The 23,292-nt window shown below is 42.9% G+C and overlaps 1 protein-coding gene across 1 annotated transcript; it reads right to left on the bottom strand.

The window, feature by feature from the left end:
• Window positions 1–21,209: 21,209 nt before the first annotated feature.
• LOC121834846 lies at window positions 21,210–22,865 on the bottom strand (the record flags this gene model as incomplete). Its single annotated transcript, XM_042288739.1, has 1 exon — window positions 21,210–22,865. A coding segment is annotated over one exon (1,656 nt), but the record flags the coding sequence as incomplete, so codon positions are not given.
• Between the last annotated feature and the right edge of the window lie 427 nt (window positions 22,866–23,292).

A 23,292-nucleotide genomic window follows, 5' to 3' on the forward strand; every position in this document is an offset into this window, starting at 1 on the left:
AATATGTTGTTTCAAGGAAAGGAAGAATTTTTTTCGGGAGCAAACTGCCAGCCATGGAAGGCGTCAGGGAATGCAAAAAATTGTAATAAAAGCATCTGGTGGTCTAGTTGAGAATGCATCTAGTTACATTTAGCACAAAAACAAGGGAGGATACTAAATTACAAATGGCGCTAAGACAAGGACACACGAAGAAGTGGACAGGACAGGCCCTAACTCACAACTGACGATTTTATATAGAGCGAGAAAGAACATGGTGAAGGAAGTGGCTGGTGGTAAAAAAATAAGGAATAATTATATTTCTAGCCGGGGCTTTCTAAGAAAGTAGCTTGTTAGACTAATAAAACTAAAACAGAGTAGACTAAAACGAAGATATAAAAATAAAGGTAAACAAATGTAAATATTTTGAACCGTATAGACGCTTTACACACGCGCCAAATTACAGCCGCCATTGCTGACCTTCTCTTGTCTTACCGAGATGCCGAGCAACTGAAACGGTAGTTGACGATCCTCTACAAACGCCGATGCTTTAGAAAAGTACACAGTTGAATCTAATGTGGCAATAACCTGGCCTGCTATGGTAATGATGAAATGAAATAAACGAAATAAGAGGAAACAAAAAAGTGAAAGCCGTTTACAACTCCCTGTAACACCGAATTAGAGCGCAGCTCTTGAGGAGGAGGAGGGAAGGGTACTGGGGGGGGGGGTGAAGTGACCTGGGGGGGTCACGTGACCTTGGGGGGTCACGTGACGATGCCGATGATGTCGTCAGTGACGTCACTGATGACGTCATCAGTGACGTTGACGATGCAGACTCCGATGACGTCATCAGCGATGATGACAATTCGGATGTCGGTGACGTCATCAGTGACGTCACTGATGACGTCATCCGTGATGATGATGATGACGATGCGGATGCCGGTGACGTCATCAGTGACGTCACTGGTGACGTCATTCCTGATGATGACGATGACGATGCGGATGCCGGTGACGCCATCAGTGAGGTCACTGATGACGTCACCGGCATCCGCATCGTCATCGTTGCTATGCCGACAATTATCGTGTTCATTTAGGCTTAGGAGTGCCCAGAATCGAAACACTATCTTAAAAATGCGGCGATGTCATTGCCCATGCTTTGCGGTTTAAGTGAGGTAGGGCAAAGCGAAAGCCTCCTGCACCATTCGTTGCTGACTAACGCGCCCGATATTGCAGCTACAACAACATATTAGTTCCAAAGCGGGCGGCGCTCACTCACCGGGGCACCGCCATGTTTCCCCGCATCCCTACCGAGCCAGTCACGCTATCTCAAAATCCCTCTCCTAGGTACTGCGGCTAACTTTAGCCGCGGTTAGTGCTTCGAGCAAACGGGCCCAGAGAGCCCTCTCGTTCCCCGGGATATCGTTGTGTCCGCTTAGCCACTTGATCGTTATGTTGGAATCTAGCTTCCTGGGCCTGTTTGCTCGAAGCGCTAACCGCGGCTAAAGTCAGCCGCAGAACCCAGGATAGAGATTTTTAAGTCACGTGACTGGCTCGGTAGGGATCTGGGGAGCTGCGCATAGCCCCGTCGCGTCGTTTGACAATAAAATAGTTGCAGCGTACGCAGTTTCCACGTTCGCGATCGCATTGGTGTTTGTCTTCAGAGCGATGATTTAGGTTGCGTGTTCTAAGTGAAGAGTGTACAAGTACACTACATGCGCCTTAAAAAAACTGACTATTCGAGGGGACTGCGACTGAAGTCGACGGCAGCAGCCGGTCGATAAACAGTGGCTCGGAGTACAGTGGCTCGGAGTCACCGATTTGTCGAAGCTTCGCATCGGCTTCATTGAAGCACGGCACGAATCATGCATCGCCGCGCCAAAATGTGGAACGTGTTCCAAGGAACACGATAGCCGAGTACGACAAGTGTTATAAGGTGAGTACGAAAACATTTCGCGATAGGGTTGAGATGAGGCCAGCCTCATACTCACGTTACGTTGAGCGCTATGGAACTAACTTCAAGCAGGACCAGGATCAGAATAGGTTTATTGAAAGCAAGAGTTACGGAGAGGTGCCTTTTGAGCAGCGATTGCGGTTTATCGAAAGTAGTCACGCCGGGAAAATTTCTGTTCAGGGTGTCCATTTTGTACAAAATCTTCGTATTGTGCTTACAGTGCGACTGCAGCATCAACTGTTCTGCGGATGAACGGCGGACAGCGGTTCAACGGTCCGATAGATTTTATTGGTGATGATTTGCAGAACTTTTTTTGGATTTAGTCAAATGCTACGTTGTCCAAAAAGACCAGGGACCAGCCGATCATTCAATTCACTCGCCCTCCAAGAAAGCAGGTACGTGCAGTTTTTCCGAATCTACTCTGTTGTGCCGTCGGCGAAAGTTGTAGAACCAGACATAAACAATATTTGAGTTGTGTATAGCACTTGTTTGTTATTTCGCGTTGTTTCTGAAAAACTATTTTACGGTTAGCAGGAATGTTGTTGCGATTGTGTAGATAAATAAGCCAAGGTAGCAGACGATCATGCTCCTTTTGCAAACGAAAATGAACCGGGCAACTACCTCATAGGGGACCGCTCCGCTGCCTCAAAAGAATTGGACCCTGGATGAAAAATTGGAATTAGTCTGGGGAGTTGAGGCTCAAAAATATCAAATCCTGGGAAAATTCGGCCCTACCGTGACTACTAAAACCAAAAGACGCGCCTGGAACCAAGTCGCCAATTCCATGACCCGCCGCCACCAAATTCCCGCGTTCAGTGAAGCAACTTCAAGAAGCATGGAGAAAATTATTTAAAAAGTGCCGAACTTTGTACAGATTGTACAAAGAACATGACCAACGGACAGGTAAGTTCCAATATTTGCGCTACCAAAACTGAAAAAAAAGGCAATATTTGCAAAATCTTTATTGGAAACTTAGGGTGCATTGTACAAATTTATTGGAGAGTGATATATTAGGCCCTCAAATTTTTGGGGCAAATATCTCAACCGAAGACCGCAATCAATGTGCGACAACTAACATTTCGCTCAATATCATCAGAGGACAAGCTTGAAGGTTGCCTAGCTCTTCCTTGCACGAGTTTCAACACAGTGGTACTTACACAGAAATAGCCCCAAAGCACCTTGGATCCTGTTCCACGCAGTCGGCCTTTGTAATTTCTCAAAATTAATGTCAAAATTTTGCTTGCCAAAAACGTTGTCTTTGCCACTGTAAACAATGTAAACACTATTGTTCAAATAAACACAGAAGAAAAATATATGTAGGCAAGTAGCGTGGAAACAAGGGCAGGGGGCTACAGACGCCTCCCGCCCCCCCCTCCCTTGAAATTTCAGACAGCTGTGGTAAACAATGCTGCAAAAGGGGGCAGGGTTAAGCTCGGTGGCCCCTGTCGCCCCTCTAGATTTCAAACACTTCCGACGCCACCGATTCAGGCACGTAGTGGGCCAGGGCTAGCCGAGAGCTGGCGCCAGTGAGTTTGCTGTCAAATAAAGAAGAAAAGAAGAAATAGATTGCCCAACGTCACATATTACCTGAGACCGGGTATAGGAACCTGAGGATGAAAAGGAAAACAGAAGGTAAGAAAAGAATCTGATCAATATTGCCAATTACATGTTTACTCGGTTTCTGTTCACGTGCACATTGATACTATGTTGAATAATGAACACCTGCCCCCCCCCCCCCCACACCTTTAATTGTGCTAACATCCTAGTAAATAAAATAAGTGTACTTCAATTCATAGGTGCTGGTCCCAACCCCCATCAGCTGACACCACTTGTCGAGACTGTTTTCAATGTGATCCGGAACGATTCCCCGACTCTCTGTGGAATTAACGTCATCATCGGTGACACCGAAAAGTATGTAACACTTTATAGGCCATGCTGTGTATGCTAGGCTTCAGTTCATACTTTGTATACTACAATATTAAAGTTGTAGGTATAAGCACGTGGCTTCGTGGATCACCTCACTCGTGCTAAATGAATTACGTCTACAATGTTGATATCGTTGCACTCTGTAGCCTGTGACAATGTAGGCAATAGTACAGTGGAAGCTCTGCGCCGAGTTAGAGCTCGCCCTGACAGCACGAGGATGCACAAGCAGCCAAAGCACAGCAGAAGAGAATGAGCACGCACTGAAGGGGCATTCTTTTTCTGTTCTTCTCGTCACATTATAAGTACTTCCACATGATGATAGCTATGAAACTGATGATAGGGATGTTTTGCCGTCACTGATGATAGATATGAAACTGAGCACAGACACAAGGCATATCAAAAGACACAAGTTCTTGGCATGCTCCCAAAAAACATTGATGAGCACATGGGAACAGTTCGGATTGTCATAAGAGAATATATGGGTTTTCCACCTCAAAGCGGACATGTGAGTTGCATAACACTACTGCTGCGTGCCCTTACAGAGAGACCAACCTCATGACGAAAAACGACAATATTTGGTGCACGAGTCAGAACTTGTCCTGTAGAGAACAGAACACAGCACAAGGATACCACTTTCACATATTTAGCCATTTCTGCACTGCTGAAAAAGTGCCAATGAAACCATTTATTAGGGTAAATGCAGTAAAACTCAGTTTGAAACTATTTGTACCAGAAAATTACAAAGATATATTTACATCACTATCAAGAGAGTTATGCTAGTCTTTCCCTAAAGTTGAGATCACTTATTTTCCTCAAAGTGAGATCACTCGATATCCCAAAATTTTCCACTGTCAGCGAACAGTGCTTGAGTACACAATAATCACAGCTGACGGTTGGTTTGAGTGTGCCAGATCTACTTGTTTTAAATCTTATACAAATGTCTACATGGCGACTCTACCAGCTGCCAATGAAAAGAAGTTGTGGGGTCAGGCACTCCAGTCTGTTGTACCACCAACATATGTGGTAAGATTATGACAAGTGTTACTGTCACGTCTGGATTAAGGTTGCCACACGTTTGGGCTCAGTTCTCCCATATATTGATGTACCCTGATCCAGGGTGACATTAATAATGTCACGAACTGCAGCCCTCATGCATCACTTGGAGAGATACAGGACGGAGAGAATCATGTCACAAAGGACGTGCACGAGTATGGTGTCTCGGCACAATCCTTTGCTTCAATACTCTGAGCAGCTCTCTGGAGCTGCAGCCCCTGCAGTTTGCCAAGTTATGCTGAAATTTACAAGTTTACTCCTGCCCAACAATAGCCCTCTGTGAGCTGCCGTTTTCCTCACAGCACATGCTCGGAACACGTCCTGAGCATTAACTTTACGCAGGACGATATTGTACCTCGGGCTGCCATCCACAGCCAGTGAGTGACTTGGCATTTTAAGTTTGATGATAATCGTTGTAAAGGATTATGCGTTAAAGGGGATACTTCAACGAAATTCGAAATATACCCGTCGTGTTAAAAAATAGGTTGAATATTGCCGCGCGCAGGGTCACGGACTTGTAAAAGGTTTTCGTTTATTCTTGCTGCGGACACAACTTCCATCGTTTATCCCTGCTTTAGTTTTTCTAGAAAGTACAGTCGGGGACAAAAGACTCCAGGACGTGCGAGCTGCGGCTGAAGCGCATAGCTCTGCCATCTGCCGGCGGGTCGCCTGGTTTCGAGATCACGCAAAAGCGCATGCGCGTCCTACTCTGCCAGCAAACATGTGTGTTTTCCCGCTCTTCTGCGGCACAGCGCCTAACTCGGAATCGGGCGCGTGGTACCGCCTCGGACATTGCGCTGGCGGTTGACGAGCGTCTGCTACACATTCCGAAACTCGAGATACCGCCTGGGGCATTGCGCCGCAATTCGCCGTGTCAGCGCACCTTGCTTTATAACCAGCTGAGCGTATCGCTCAGTTGAGCTGCCGTGACTTCTTGCTTTATAGGAGCCAAGTCAGTAAGCGCTATCTCCGAGGCGGTACCACGCGCTCGATTCCGAATTAGGCGCCGCGCTGCAAAAGAGCGGGAAAGCGCACATGTTGGCATGCACAGTAGGACGCGCATGCGCTTTTCTGTGATCTCGAAACCAAACGACCCGCCGGCAGATGGCAGAGCAATGCGTTTCAGTCGCAGCTCGCGTGTTATGGAGACTTTCGTCCCCGACAGTACATGTTCATTCTCGCCCCGAGCGCGCTACGCTCGAACCTTCCCCGCCGAATCTTCGAGATAGTGACTTACTCTAGATAAGAGGCCGCCCGCGACCTTGTCGAGTCAGTTTTTCGCACCAGCGTTCGACTCTGCTCTTTCGCCGACTTCGACGCCCGCCGCGCTCTGCTGTTATCTTTCGTTTCCTTTTCATTTTTGGGCACAAGTTCGCCCCCCCCCCCCCCCCCTCTCCCGCATTAAACGTTTCAGTTTCGCCAGTTATTCTTTGTTTACTCGCCCGTTTAGCCGCGACATTTTGGTGGAGGTGCTGGGTACCGATCCCAGTGCCTCTCGCATTTCTTGGACTGTGCGTCTACTACAGGCGTTTCGTTCGCGATTTCACCAAGATTTCTAGACCACTCACGCAACTGACGAAGGACGACGTGAACTTTCAGTGGGCTGAGGAGCAAGAAGAAGCGTTTGAAGAACTGAAGGAAAGACTCCAGTCGCCCCCTATCTTCGGACACTTCGATCCAGCAGCGGACACGGAAGATCACATGGACGCCAGCAACGCCGGACTCGGCGCGGTACTCGTCCAAAGACAAGACAGAGCAGAGAGGGTGATCGCTTACGCAAGTCGGGCACTATCCAAGGCGGAAACAAATTACTCAACGACCGACAAGGAATGTCTCGCTGTCATCTGGGCGTTAACCAAGTTCCGACCGTCCCTGTAGGGGATCGCGTTGTCACGGACCACCACGCTCTTTGTTGCCTCGCCAACCTCAAGGACCCGTCAGGGCCCGTTTGCTCGAAGCACTAACCGCGGCTAAAGTTAGCCGCAGTACCTAGGAGAGGGATTTTGAGATCCCGTGACTGGCTCGGTAGGGATGCGGGGAAACATGGCGGTGCCCCAGTGAGTGAGCGCCGGTCGCTTTGGAACTTATATGTCGTTGTGGTTGCAATATCGAGCGCGTTAGTCAGCAACGAATGGTGCAGAAGGCTTTCGCTTTGTCTTACCTCACTTAAACCGCAAAGCATGGGCAATGACATCACCGCATTTTTTAGATAATGTTTCGATTCTGGGCACTCCTAAGCCTAAATGAACGCGATAATTATCGGCATAGCAACGTCTTTGGAAAGCGGATTGTTGATAGCCCACAAAAGCAGACGGTGTCCCAACAGACCTTTTTTCTAAACTATCCAAGCACCGAGGTGCATGCTACGACTGTAGTTGCACGCGTCGCACGTGCTGGCGTCTGCAGTAGTAACCGTTCTAAAGCAAAAAGTATAAAACAAATTTTGCCTTGCACGCGCGTTCGTTAAAGCCTTATTATGATTTTCTACTTCAAATCTTTTATAAGAGGAAGGCCAGCGCGCGTGAACCGTAGAATTACACTTCCAGCGTTCTCCTCGCGATGCTTGGATAATTTAGAAAAAAGTCTGTCGGGACGCTGTCTGCTTTTGTGTGCTATCAACAATCCGCTTTCCAAAGACGTCGCCATGACGACAATTATCGCGTTAATTTAGGGTTAGGAATGCCCAGAATCGAAACACTATCTAAAAAATGCGGCGATGTCATTGCCCATGCTTTGCGGTTTGAGTGAGGTAAGGCAAAGCGAAAGCCTCCTGCATTATTCGTTGCTGACTAACGCGCTCGATATTGCAGCTACAACGACATATTAGTTCCAAAGCGACCGGCGCTCACTCACTGGGGCACCGCCATGTTTCCCTGCATCCCTACCGAGCCAGTCACGTGATCTCAAAATCCCTCTCCTAGGTACTGCGGCTAACTTTAGCCGCGGTTAGCGCTTCGAGCAAACGGGCCCAGATCAGCCTTTTTAACCGAGGTCTGCGTCGGAAGCTTTTCTGACCAAGAAATCTCCCTCGCGAGGTCAACAAAGGCTGCTGCGGCAGACCCGTCGTCCCTCGCGGCATCCGTGTATCATAAGTTCTAACATTTGTTGTTCTCCGCCAGCCATTGGACGTGTTTCTTGGCTGCGAATTTTGTCTGTTTGGCTTCTTGTCCCTTGAATGTTGGATTGTCATCAGTTATGTCTATGTCTTGCCATGATGGAGAAGCCTCCTCAATCAGGGGACTACCTTCCGTGCCGTAGACTAGGGTTTCCAGTTGTCTTCGGCCGTGTTCAGTTATTTCGAGCGTTGGAGGTGTGCATTATGTTGTGACTCTGCTTTCTCCTCTATCTTCTTCATTCTAGCGTATATTTCTAGTTTGTCGAGGAATCGGTATCTTGGTAGTTCTGTTACCACACTCACTGTTTGATTGTTCGATTTTTCGATTGGCTGCTACTGATCCTCGGTTCACTCAGTTGCAATAATAGAGCGCTCTGGATGTAAGGAGGGCTTCTGCTGTAATCCAGATTGTTTTTTTGTCCACCCCCCTCTTCCCCCCCCCCCCCCCCCCCCCCCCCCCGTCCCAGCCCCACAATTTACTCGCTGTCTTACGAATAAGTTTCAGGCCCGGTCCCATACCTTCTTCAGTTCGGGTAGCCATTTGGCACTTCGGGTCGTTTCTTAAAATGTGTCTCGGAGTTTTATGCTCGGGTGTCGTTATGTTTTGTTTTTCCCTGAGTCGGAGTGACCAAGTGAGAGAAACAAATTGAAATACTGACGGTTAAGTGAAGAAGACACACAAATATAAAGACTTGAAAATCCAGTAACAGAAGAGGCGTTAGCGATAAATAAATGCCCATGAAAAAAAAAATGAGGGGAAAGGTGGTTATAGGTCTAAGCTTAACGGCTGGATTACACATATGCGTCGGCCGCGCGCGCACTCTACAAAACGAGAGCGACCTCCAGTACAGCGGGAAAACCGTGGTTCATGTTCTAATCGGAGAACATTTTTCCCGGTGACAATGTCTGAATTCTTATCATTCTGTCACTTGGGCCGCCTCAAACACGCCGCCGAAGTCAGACGAAAGACTGATGCATACATTTCCTCTTTTGATAATGATGTGCGCCTCCTAGATTTTCTTCCCTTTTTCCCCCCCTAAAACGCTTTAAGACTTTTGCGCTGTTGAGCAATGGGTGCATTGGCAGTCCCGAACAAGCACTGCTTGATGGCCCGCAAGTGAAGCCTTCAGCGCTAGGTCATACTGTCTCGGTGTCTCTTCTCTTCGTCTTAGTTCTTGTCTGTTTTATGCGCTTTACATTTCAGAACTATGAACCAACTAGTCCAACTATCCACTTTGCTGCAGCATAGACACCAAAAAAAAAAGCGTTCGCAATTCAGAAAATGAACCACGGCTGTCTCGTTGCCCTGGATTTTGCAGTCGCTTTTGTTAGTGTAAGTGAGGGCGACAGAGATATGTAATCCAGTCATCAAGCTTAGACCTAACCGCCTCTTTTCCTTCCCTTACTTTTTTATCAATATTTCTCAATCTTTTACGTCACTCCATTTTCCTTCAGTTCAGTTCAGTTTTATTAACTCAAAGAGTGCTTACGATAGCACTTTACATGAAAGGGGGGAGAGCGGAATCTACAATGAATTACACAGCAATAAAAAGAAAATAAAAAAATCATAAAATAACAATGAACGCACTTCAGAAAAATATTTAACAGATTCCATGTAATTTGTTCTTAATTTTTTTTACCGTTTTGTGAAGAATGTGCGTGGGCAGTGAGTTCCAGTTGCCAATGGCAAGAGAAAGCATATTTTGAAAATTCGTTAGTTCTGAAATAGGGACGCTGAACATGAGGGGATGATTAAGGCACTTGGAAAAAGTAAGATAGCTTCTGGAGATGTAGGCTGCGAAACTCAGATGATGAATAGTGGATATCATGAAAGTGAGTACTTCTCCCTCTTTCTCTCACTAAGAAAAAAAACGCCCGTTGTAGGCAACACTCCAGCCTGTCTCTCTGTTTTCCTCTCTTGTTTTTAGTTCGGACTACGGGGAAAAGACGTACTTAAAGGGGCGATGCAACGATTTTTGTACTTTGCGCAAATACCGCTTAGAACGGATCCCTGACGTTAATGATCTGTGAAATACCCGTTCGTTTTTCACCACACGCAATCAAAGTCGCAGAAAAAAATAAAGAAAAACGACCAGAGTTCACCCGCTCAACTCGCAGCCAGAACAAGCGGCCACGTGATCTGGAGCCGATTATATGCCGCCAATGTTGATCATAGCCACGCACTGGGGTTGGCAAGACGCAGGACACGCGCTGAGTTCCAGACATTGTTATGGTTCGGCTGTTGTCATCATTGCAGCGATTGGACACAGGACACTACCCGAATGCTCCTCGAGCTATAGATTATCACGAGCCCAAATCGAGTGCCCACGCAATGCTCGGGTCCAATCAACGAGCCGCATTCAAATATCGTCACTGGGCGGTACTGCTACCGCCCAGCTACGTCATCAGGTTTTGCGAAGGAGAGATTGAATGGAAACGCTCGGTTTTGTCCTCGAAATTACAGCGCAACAAAGGAGTTTCTTGGTCAGTGGCGTTTCGTGCGAGTATCATTGAGTCCCACTAGTGCCAGTAAGCTTGTGTAAAGTGAAAAACATTCCAATTGAATATCATTGCACCGCCCCTTTAAATGTGGTGTGTCGCGTGTGACACGCACCGCGTGCCCTGCGTGATTTTCAGCACGTCCTCTTCTTCTTACTGTGTGTAAATTCAGTTGCGAGTCCGCGATTGTGTTTCCTGCATGTTCCTTTTCTCTGTCCTTGTCTTTGTATGCTCTTTTCTGTTCACCATATCGACGAAGAATGTACCGAGATTTGCATAAAGAAAATACAAGGCACATTTTTGTCTGGTCATGACAAAATTCCCAACGCAGTTTTTAGACCTGATCATGAACTAGTTACACCCATATTATCCACAATATTTAACGACTCTTTAATGTCTGTAATATTTCCCATAACATAAAAACAGCCGTGGTGTTTGCAGTCGTGAAGTCGGAAAATAAGGGGATGTCCTTTACTACCAGCCTATTTCCCTTCTTTATTTTCAAATATTTTCGAAATGGTCGTGCAGAAATTCCTTTATTTTAATTCTTGGAACGTAATAATTCATAATCAACACGGCTTTATCTCTGGAAGATCAGCAACCACTAATCTTGAAACTTTTATGTTGACCTTTTATGTCGTGTGGTTTGTTGCAGGGGTCAGCTCGACGTTAAATACCTTGACCTGACTAAGGCTTGCGATGTTGTTAATCACAGAGTTCTTTTTTCTAAGGTTCAACCTACGGTGTGTGCGATTCATTATTTGAGTGGCTGAAGAGCTATTTGTGCAACAGAAATTCATGCGTCCCTCTCAAAGTGTGTCATCAGCGTTGTACAAGTCACGCTCTTGTGTTCATCATGGATTTGTTTGAGGTCCCCTTTTGTTTACAATTTTTGTAAATGATGTCTCCCGTGTTATTTCAGATACTATGTTTCTTCGGTACGCTGACGATATAAAACTTCACAGGGAAATATTTACGCCCGAAGATTGCACTAGGCTTCCGGAAGGCCCATGTTCCTTCTTCGGGTGGTGCTCAGAAAATGATTTTTGTTTAAACCGTTCTTAAACCAAAATCATGACTTTTTAACTTAAGACGCATTATACCTCTTGTTTACATAACATCCACGGCTAACTCCTGTCTTGTGTCGATGAAATAAACAATGTCGGTGTCATGTTTGACTCAAGCCTGAAATTGGATAGCCATCTACCCAAGGCGCTCAATCGTCTCTCCGCACTTTGGGTGCTGCATGTCGTGTAACGAAAGAGTTTATAAAATCCCTCTGCGTTTCTACCATTTTACTGTTCTCTAGCGGGGTCACAACTGGAGCGAGTTCAAAAGAAGTTTCTTTTTCATATTATGAAGCATCGCTATCTTAAGTAGGATGTACACCGTAAAAATTACCAAGATGCACTAAACATTTTAAATTCATTAGCCTGCACCGGCATCTGGAGAGAGCAGATTTGTGCTCTTTATTTGAGGTAATGCACAAACTAATTGATTCAGTAGACCTGTTGTCGCGAGTGAGTTTTATGGTTACACGTGTAGCTACACGTCCTCAATCATCATTTTATATTTCTCGAGCTTTTAATCAACTAGTCCGAATCCTCAGGTTGCCTGAATGTTACAATCATCAGTCGGAAGCACTTGGTATATTTAACTCGTGCTCTAGGGCTCTCAATAAATTTATTGTAAACCTATTCATGCTGGAGAACTTAAAAGTGCTGAATGTCCGACTGTGCCAAATTTATTGTTTTACAATATGTGTGCTTTGCAGATGTCTCGCAAATTGGCATTTACTTTGCACGCTTCAAATTTCCCTTGAACACGTGATTCTCACCAGCAGAATTTCTAACTTTGTTACCCCTCTGCATTTGTTGGGTCCTAAGAATTTTTGTTTTTAAATTAGTTTGTAGTTTGAAGTGTGGCGGCACCAAGCCGTGAGTTTCTTCCTGGACACTGTAATAAATACTGATTCATTGATTGATTATTATAATTATTATTATTTGTTTTTCTATTCTTTTTACAAGTTATCAAGCTTTCACCGCCTTCAGGGATTCTATGACGTGTCCCACAGCCAGGAGAAACATGCTCTTAATCAAGTTAACTTGCGAGCGTGCAGGATAGCTGGTTAAAAACTGACTTTCTTGAAGGAGCTGTGCAACAATTTTAGTGCTTTGGTTAAATAATTTAGGAGTTGGCGTCTCGACCTTTCCGAACTAAAGAACAAAAAATTGCTTTTGCCTGAATCTCCTACATTTTATTTTAAAAATGTTTAAAGATTGAGGTTTCCGGCACATCTAACCTCCATTACAGTCTTCCGAGTGACGTGCGCTGTGACGTCAATGGGGTCGCGTGGGGTTCTGGTGAAGCTCTCTCTCTAGAGCCATCAGTGAGCAGCAAGAACTCGCCCCCTCGCGACCACGTGACCAGATACTTGTACAGAGCGATGAACACGGAGAAAGAGGAAAGTCTCCTCCTGGTCTGGCCATCTCCGTCCGGCTCTGCCCCTCCGGTGTCTGGTGGCTGTTCTTGGCAGTAGATAGAGCTCATGGTTTTGTTGACCTCCGATAGATGGCGCCACCGAAACTCCGTATAATAAAAGTTTTGTCGATGATACGAGGTTTTTGTCGCATTTATATTTATATTGGAACGACAAGATTTATAGAAAAATTAGCTTTTATCGGGCAGATATTTGCAGAATTTCCTACCTTTTATAAAGCCCCCATTGACGTCATGCCGCGTGGTTCTCAAGGCCGCCGCTCGCGGCTCCAGGTCGGGAAATATTATAATTTTTGCCTCGCGATTACGCGGCGGAGTCGCAACATTTCGAAAGAAGGAGATGTGTTTTCTGTCCTTTGTGACAAGATAAACAGTGTCAAAAGGAGAACATGCAAAATCTTTGAACGTTTAAATCGTTGCACAGCTTTTAGCTCTAGAGAGCGGAGAACAGAAAGACAAGACAACACGACTCTTCAAATAGGTTTTTTGTGTTGTACTGTCCTTCTGCTCCCCAAACTCTAAGATTTAAAAGACGCAAAAGCTTTTTGTTGTTAACAAAAGCCACAATTGAACTGAGAAGGGAACAACAATAAAAAACAGCAATATAAGGCACTCATTATACGTAATCACTATAACTGAGACTCGAATAGTTGATCGTCAGTATTAAAAACTAGTCGATTATAGGAACGCATTATGAGCAAAACAATTCACGACCCCAAGGCAGCTTTTGGAAGCAAAACAAGGATTACACAAAAAACTAAGAAAATAACACGCAAAAAAAGCTTGAGGTACAGAGCTGGGTTTTTTAACCTATTCACTCACCGTAAAGTCTGTATGAACAAGCTTACACACACGGATTTTCTGTACGCATGCAATCTCAACAGAAAAAAGTAAAATAATTTTCAGGCACCAGTTTTAATTTGTTTATAACTTAGTCATTGGTTACAGGATTCAAATAAATTATCTCGTACGTCATTAAATTCGTGAGGCATTAACAAGGTTTAGCCTGTTCCCTTACTTTGTGTGTTTTTGGTAAATAAAACTTATTTGTGTCCCAAGGAGTTTTGTTTTAAAATGTTTTTTAACTTCAGTTTGGAAGAAGTAATATCTTTAAAAACCAACGTATTTAAATAAAATATTCAATGGAATCATACCAAATGCTTCCGCTTTACTGCGTTTTTCATCGTTTAAAGTCGGGTGCAATATGATACTGTATGTTAAGATTCTAAATACTAGATTGTGTACCGCTTGCATTTTATTGTTCGAGCAAGATACATAAATTGTTGTGCCATATCCAACTACAGATTCTGCAACGATTGATAAAAGGTTTTTGCTCTTCAGCAGCGCTGGCTTCAGTTTAAGTTCGATCAATATTATATGACGGGAAACTTTTTTTCTATGTAGCAAATGCGATATACTCTCACGTCATTTTTGTCGAACGTTTCTACCAAATATTTTACATAATTTTCCGACATAGATTTGGTGAATTCAAGCTGTCAGATGACGATTGAAAAGTTTTTATGGAAATTCAAAAACGCAAAAAAATGGTATTTGAATCTGTGATTTGTTTTAAAGTTATCTTTCAACAAGCTATTTTCATTGATTACATAACATTGGAACTTTGTTTTTTGTCATTTCTAAGGTTTTGTGTGAAAGCCCCAAGGCATGCAGCGCCATTGGCACACTGAAATAACGCTGAAAAAATTCAGTCTTTCAAAGTCAATAATAAACTTGTTATTAACAATCCGAACAATGATCCCTGCGAAATACAAATTTTGGTTTACATATTTATTCTAATTCTCCATTATTTTTACTTTATATGTTCGATAATAATTGATACTAAAAGAGTAAGGAGGGTCCCCTGAAAAAAAAATTGCATATCACTTTTCAAGCAATTTTAGTCGTCAACTTTATAAAAGGCATTTGAAGAATCTAGAAGCTGAAATAAGCTAACTTTATTTTGATCAAAAACATTATTCGTAACATTACAACAATCTTCAAGCAAAACCATTGTATGTTTTTTTCTCTTCTGAACCCGTACTGGGATTCATTAGTAGGTCAGGTTTATTAAAAAAAATGCGGTTATAACGTTGCCCATATCTGCAGAAACTATATAACATAAAAGTGCCCCTTGCATATTCTTTTGCCAATCAAACTTTCATAAAAAGTATCACAACGAATCTGGTCAGCACCAACTGACTATTTCATCAAATATTTATAAAGAGTACCACAAAAATCGTCTCCATTCATTGGGGCTACGTATGGGTATTCTGCTCTTAGTGTTACTTATCTCTAATAGTATTTTTGATACCGACCGACATTCTGCTATAATTTAACTTTCGGTTTGGCCTCGGGGGTCTGCGACTTTTAATCCAGCCGTGTGTTCAGCTCTTCATCCGGCTGGAGTGCTCCGAAGCCGGATGTGCGCACCTGCACCGAGGTCACAGCCGAACACGATTGCAATAAAGTCTTAATAAATAAACAGGGGGAGTGCACTTGCAGAAAAAATAGATATCGCACGGGGATATTGTTCAAACGAAACATATGTCATACACGAGTCAACGTTGAAAAAAAAAAGATAAATCTTTCCAACATCACCAGCACAGTTCATCAGGCAGATAGTTTATGATTGTAGTAGAATTTTTCATTTTTATGTTTAAAAAAGAACGATTGCACTATGTTGCTTCATTTGTTTTGTGTGGTATGATTGTAGAATGTATTACGTGAACCACATCAGTAGACCAGCAATACGCATCAAATTAGCTTCAAGCTAGCCGATGAAGCCTATTAACGATGCACGAGTTCGAACTTTTGAAAATCTGGATCCCGGTCCACATAATTGCTACTCAGTCTGTAACAAATTCAAGTAGGGTATTTCTAATCTGGCTAGGAGGTTGTTCTTTATATCACCATACGCCAAGAAAACGAACTGGCGGAGCCTGAAGTGGACAAGATACGGCGCGACTGTAATTTAAAATATTTATACTAGAAGAAAAACGAAAAAAACTGAAGAAGTGCTTAAAGAACACAATAAACATAAGGCCGCCAAACTTGATATCCAGATGAAACGAATGTTTTATCAACGGAAATCGCTTGGATGCCCAGACAGAAGAAGAGAGGAAAATACTTGGGTGAACACACTTCAATTCTGGGTCGAACTAAATACGTCCAAGACAAATATATAATTTCAACGTAAACCTTTCGGTGGACATGCACCTAATTAGGAATGACAATCAATAAAAGAAAAACTCTAACAAAAAAAATAATACGGAGCCCGACGTTTCAAGGCCAGTTCGGCACTTGTTAACGCGTGACTGTGCAGTTTGCAAGACGAAGACAAGAACGAAAGCTGTCACCCGTGAACAAGGGGCCGAGATGGCCTTGAAACGTCAGGCTCCGTATTATTTTTTTGTTAGAGTTTTGCTTTTATGATATATGTAATTTTTAGAGCGCAAAATAAAGCTATTGCTAGTGCAATTAATGTATATGTTCAAAACTCCAATATTGAACACCTTAAATTTCTTGATATCAGTTTTTTCGGAAATTTATATTGGACTGCTTAAGTGAATGAACTCCTAAGATAAATTTCTAGACCAATTGGTTTAATTTTTAACTTAAAATGTCTTCTCTCAAATTGATTAATACAACTATATACACCTATGATTCACTCCAGGCTGCATTATTGTCTATTGGTATGGGGAACGACCACAAAATATAATGTTAAACGCTTACTTACATTGCAAACGCGCGCTGTTTGGTTTCTTGAAAATCGACCAGGGTTACATTTTATCACTCCTAGGTTTAATAAACATAAAAAAAGCTAACAATAGATTACTTATCTTGATTCATACTGAAATTAACGCTAATCCTATCCACCCGTATTCACCAGACGCGAGTAGGGCCTGTTTAACCGCCGACTAGCGACGTCGTCGACTAAAACGATCACGTGGAGAGCGATAGTCGCCGCTCAGTGAGCGCTTGGTATTCACCGGTCGTGTTTAGGGCCTAGTCGCCCCGCGCGACTAAAAAGTCGACTAACAGATCTTAGTCATGGGATAAGGCTAGTTTAGCCGGTGTTTAGCGGGTGACTAGTGGCTCAGCGCCATGGCCAACTCGTATCACCGCGGACCGCCAGCGCTAACTAAGCACTTACTGTCTCGAAACGCTGGGGGATAAATGTTGAAAAAATTGGAGGAGCAAATATTGTGTAATGGCCATCTTCAACTGTCAGAGACGCCGCTAAAAAGATCTCAGCAAGACGCTGTACGACGAGAAAGAACGCATTTACGGTCGCTTCCATATTTGTTTATGTCGCTGGGAATGCGGCTGCCGTGTTTCTTCCTTGCGTTTCTTTTATTTTTTCTTTGTAAAACTCTGTCTCCGACAAATACTCTCTCGTTGTAACTTTTTCTTCCTGATAAACATTTAAATATTAGTTTTTATACGATAAAATACCCATTTTCCCAGCGGCGTTTAAGTACGCGTGTGCGTGAACTCTATTTCTATGTCACTGCCGCTTCTTAGCTCTGACTAGATAGTCACCCGCTCGCCTCGCGCTCGTGGATACGGCAAAACTAGTCGATCCTTAGTCGCTGATCTTTCCTCTTAGTTCGCGACTACTTAGTCGCGATACTAACTTTAAAACAGCGCTAGTTGGTCACGACTGGTGAATACGGATATTTAGCTAAGCAAAGTAATTACAATTTAAGACGTAAGCAGTTTCAAAAGCCTAAAATTGGAACTGCTTGCGGTACCCAAATTATCCTATTAGATGGCAGAAATTTTAAACAAACACCCTCGAGTACATGAGCGGTCCAAAAAATTCCTTCCAATTTTATTTAAAAAAATATTTGAGGGACGACTCGTATGTTTTCTGTGCATATGCCTAATCAGTTGTGTCGTAGAATGTTTTCCTTTGTGGAGAAAAAAATTCTTAGTTTGTCGTGCGAGGTAGTTTTATATTTGTTTTAATTTTCCTATTGTACGCCCTGCTGTTGAGTGCTGTTACAGGGGTTGGGACCTAGTCAGGTGATTTTATTCGCCTTTTGTACAACCCCCTTGGCAGTTGTCTCCAAAGTAAAATAAACAAAACAGCTCCTCCGCTGTCACAGCGGGTGTCCTGTGAAAGTTAGAACTTTGGCCAGACGGGGAGGTACGTGAACGATGAAGAGAAAAGTTGGTTGGATGCATTTAAAATTATAAGCTTGTGTTGATTTGGGCATTTTGATTTGCCTCCAAATATGGGCAATCGCACCTCAAATTATTCCAAAAGGGGGTGTTTCGAAACTTTTAAATAAAACTACTGGGCTAATTATTCACTGTAATGACGCTGGAAACCGTATTGGCCCGAGATTTTTAGTTCTCAATCTTTGTTTGTTTCACAAGAAACAATAATAAACTTTGAGATTTGAGCGATCGCGATTGGTTGCGCATTCGGGTATTTCGCAGGGCTTAGGTGAATTTTGCACAAGTAAACTTTGTACATTGTGTTTCTAACTGCAGTAAACAACAATTAGTTTATAAAACGTAATTTGTCTATAAATATTTTTGGGTGCAAACCTATTTCTTCGGACTTTATTTTTTTCTGGTATGTATTCTAGAAATTTTAATATATTCTAACATATTTTAACATTCGTATCATCTGCATATCAAGTTTGACGACCTTATGTTTACTGTGTTTTCTAGGTACTTCTTTAGCTCTTAGTCTTTCTACTAGTATAATTGTTTTTAATTACAATCGAGCCGTATCTTGTCCACTTCAGCCTCCACCCGTTCGTTTTTTTTTTTCGAGCATGGTGATATAAAGAACAACCGCCTAGCCAGATTAGAAATACCCTACTTAGGATTCGTTATAGACTGAGTAGTAAGTACGTGGACCGGGATGCAGATTTTCAAAAGTTCAAACTCGTGCATCGTTAATAGGCTTCATCGGCTAGCTTGAAGCTAATTTGATGCGTATTGCTGGTTTACTGATGCGGTTCACGTAATACATTTTACAATCATGCCACACAAAAACAAATGAAGCAAAAAAGTGCAATCGCTTTTTTTTAACCATAAAAATAAAAAATTCTACTACAGTCATAAACTATCTGCCTGATGAACTGTGTTGTTGATGGTGGAAAGATTTATCTTTTTTTTTTTCTCCAACCTTGACTCGTGTATGACATATACTTCGTTTGAACAATATCCCCTTGCGATATTTATTTTTTCTGCAACTGAACTCTTTATTCAGTAAGGCCTTATTGCAATCGTGTTCGGCTGTGACCTCGGTGCAGGTGCGCACATCCGGCTTCGGCGCACTCCAGCCGGATGAAGAGCTGAACACACGGCTGGATTGAAGGTCGCAGACCCCCGAGGCCAAACCGAAAGTTAAATTATGGCAGAATGTCGGTTGGCATCAAAAATACTATTAGATATAAATAACACTAAGAGCAGAATAACCACACGTAGCCCCAATGAATGAAGTCGATTTTTGTGGTATTCTTAAGAAATATTGGATGAAATAGTCAGCCGTTGTTGACCAGATTTGTTGGGATACTTTTTAAGAAAGTTTGATTGGCAAAAGAATATGCAAGGGGCACTTTTATGTTGTATAGTCCCTGCAGATATGGGCAACGTTATAACCTCATTTTGTAATAAACCTGGCTTACTAATGCATCCCAGTACGGCTTCAGAAGAGAAAAACGTACAACCGCGTTGCTTATAGATTGTTGTAATGTTAGGAATAGTGTTCTTTATCAAAATAAACTTAGCATATTTCAGCTCCTAGATTTCTCAAATGCCTTTTATACAGTTGACGACAAAAACTGCTTGAAAAGTGATATGAAATTTTTTTCATGGGACCCTCCTTACTCTTTTAATATCAATTTTTATAGAACATATCAAGTGAAAAAAATGGAAAATCAGAATACATATGTAAACCAAAATTGGTATTCCGCAGGGATCATCGTTCGGACTGTTGATAACAAGTGTATTATTGACCTTGAAGACTGAATTGTTTCAGCGTTATTTCAGTGCGCCAATGGTGCTTTCACCAAGGCTTTCACGCGTTTCGTGTGAAAGCCTTGGGGCTTTCACACGAAACGTTAGAAATGGCGAAAAACGAAGTTTCAAAGTTATGTAATCAATGCAAATAGCTTGTTCAAAGATAACTTAGAAGCAAATTACAGATTCAAAATCTTTTTTCTTGCGTCTTTGAATTTCCATAAAAACCTTTTCAATCATCATCTGGAAGACATAATCCATCAAATCTATTTCGGAGAATTATGTAAAATATTTGGCAGAAAAGTTCTACAAAAATGACGTGAGAGTATATCACATTTGCTACATAGAAAAAAATTGTCTCGTCATATTTATTTATTTATTTATTTATTTTACCCTCAGCGCCAAAGGCGTTACTTAAAGACAAATTACAGATTCAAAATCCATTTTCTTGCGTTTTGGAATTTCCATAAAAAGCTTTTCAATCATCATCTGGAGGTCAGAATTCACGAAATCTATTTCGGAAAATTATGTAAAATATTTGGCAGAAAAGTTCTACAAAAATGACGTGAGAGTGTATCACATTTGCTACATAGAAAAAATTGTCTCGTCATATTTTTTTATTTATTTATTTATTTTACCCTCAGCGCCAAAGGCGTTACACTGGGTTTAAAAAAACACATTGCAAAAATACACAACAGCAAAACGGCAGGAGGACTATAGTAGTGTGAAGCAATACATGTAAGTCAAGGCATTTCTAAAACTTTTACTGTCCACGATTTCGGCAACATCCATGGAAAGTTGATTTCAATACAAAGATGTGCTGGGAATAAAGGAATGATGATATGCGTTAGTCCTGCAGGATGAAATGCCAACTTTGAGAGAGAGAGAAGTAGGCGTTTATTAAAACAGTGATGTCATCCAGCGCCTTGTGCTGGTTTGCTACACTGTGTAATGAACGGAAGAACAAAGAAAAAATAGAAAGGAGTAGAGAAAGGTAAGAAAACAGAATTGACATAAAGGAAGTATAAGAGAATATAAAAAAAGTGATACAAAGTAAAAAAAAAATGTAGATAATTGTAGATGTGAGTGTTTCAATGGCAAGCGTCATTTACCACTTCAGTTCACTTTAGAACACTAGAGCCTATGCTGTAAGCGAGTATTCTTCAAAAACTTCAGGAGAGCGTCTGTGGCCTTATAACCGTCAGAAGATGTCATCCAGGGACCAAACACGATGTCGATGCTTATTTGTTCTTTCTCTTTGATGTTGAGCCGTTTCTTCATTAACTGCCTTTCATGGCTGTACTCCTCGCATTCGCACACTACATGTTGGATGTTATGGACGCCGCCGCAGGATGCACATTCAGGAGCCTGAGCTTTTCCGATTTTGTGAAGGTAGCTGTTGGTATACGCAACTTTTAGCCGTAAGCGGTGTAGCACGGTCTCCGTTTGTCTTGGTAAACCTCGTGGAGCCCGAAACTGTAGCTTAGGATCAATATTGTAAAGATGTCTGTAGTGGTATTGAGGGTTTTCCCAAAGAGACGATGTTATTTCTTGGCCGATGTTTCTTATCATGCTATTTGAATCTGGTCTCGAGAATGGAATAGAGACAATAACAATGCTCTCGTGGGCATCTCTAGCAGCTCTGTCGGCAAGAATATTTCCGGTTATACCGGAGTGGGCAGGAACCCACTGTAGGATAAAATGGTGTCCCTGGCACGAAGCTTGGCGAGCTGCTTCCAAAATATCTTGTGCAAGTTGTAGATATGGGCCACTTTTTTTCATCGAGGAGAGGATGTAGAGAGAGGGCTTCGAGTCAACAAATATTGCCCAAAATTGAGGTTTTTCAGTTCCCGCCTGTGTCACTGCTGCTCGAATTGCCGCGAGCTCTGTCGCCGTTGATGAGGTGACGTGGCTCAGCTTTGCTTTTATGGATGTTCTCATAGAAAGAATGTAGACTCCCAGAGCCGATGATGACGTCATTGTAGAGCCATCAGTGTAGATGTGGCGGAATGAGTTGTATGATTTATTGATGTATTCAAGAGCAATCTGGGTGATCACTGGCGCAGACATTTTTGTTTTCGAAGTGATCCCTGGGATACTTGTTCTGATTTCTAAGTGGGGGTACTTCCACGGCGGATATCTTGGAATTGTAGCCGCTTCAAATGATCTGGGAATATAATCCTGCAAAAGCGTGACTACTTGGGCAAATCCTGAGGATGGTCTCTCTGTTGTGATATCTGCTAGATGATGTTTATGTATTCGAGTTTTGTGACGAAGATGAGCTCGCAACGTTTCTTGTGTCCTTAAAATGGCGGGCGAAACTGCTCGTGCTTCAGCCAGAGTTCCCACATTCGATGTGCATTTCGGCAGTCCTAAGCAAGCTCGAAGAGCTTGTGCTTGGGCACGTTCTAATTCTTTAAGAACAGACCGTGATACATTATGCATAACAGGAAGACTGTAGCGCATAAGGCCGAGAAACAGAGCGTTGTACAGGGCCATTAGCGCAGAGACAGAACATCCCCATTTAGTCCCACTAATCATTCTGATCATATCGGTAAACGCGGTCAGCTTTTTCTTTAGGCGCTTTATGTGGGGGCTCCATGTCAGTTGCCCGTCGAGAGTGACACCCAGAAATGTGTGTTCAGTGACGTAAGGAATTGGTTTTCCATCGATCACGATTGGGTATTTGTCCGTGTGTTTTCTGCTAAATGCCATCACCGCTGATTTGTCCGGTGATATATGCAGACCCCGCTCGTGGAGGTAGCGTGCTGTGATGTTTATTGCTTTCTGTAGTCTTGCTCTGTTTACGTAGAGAGACCTACTACACGCCCAGAAACAGATATCATCAGCGTGTATGGATACGTGAACGGTTTTAGGAAGTATTTTAAGAAGGCCTATTAGAGAAATGCTAAAAAGCATGGGGCTAAGGACCCCCCCTTGCGGTACTCCCCTCTTGATTTCATGAAAACCAGTGTTGCCCTCCGGCGTCGATATGTACACTTGTCTTTCTTTGAGGTAACTTGCAATCCACGCATATATGCGTCCTCCATAGCCAATGGCCCCCAGATCGTGAAGAATGGCCCCGTGTTCTACAGTATCGAAGGCCGATTTTATGTCCACAAATACAGCTGTTGTTATCTTGTTGACAGTTTTCGTTTGTTCAATGCTTGTCACTAAATCAATAACATTGTCGATGCTGCTTCTTCCGCGTCGAAATCCATTCATGGACGAGGGATATAATCCTCTATTTTCTAGATCCCATTCGATACGGGCTAGCAACATTCGTTCC

The sequence above is a fragment of the Ixodes scapularis genome, unplaced genomic scaffold, assembly GCF_016920785.2.
Source record: "Ixodes scapularis isolate PalLabHiFi unplaced genomic scaffold, ASM1692078v2 PGA_scaffold10__122_contigs__length_95168666, whole genome shotgun sequence".
NCBI lineage: Eukaryota > Metazoa > Arthropoda > Arachnida > Ixodida > Ixodidae > Ixodes > Ixodes scapularis.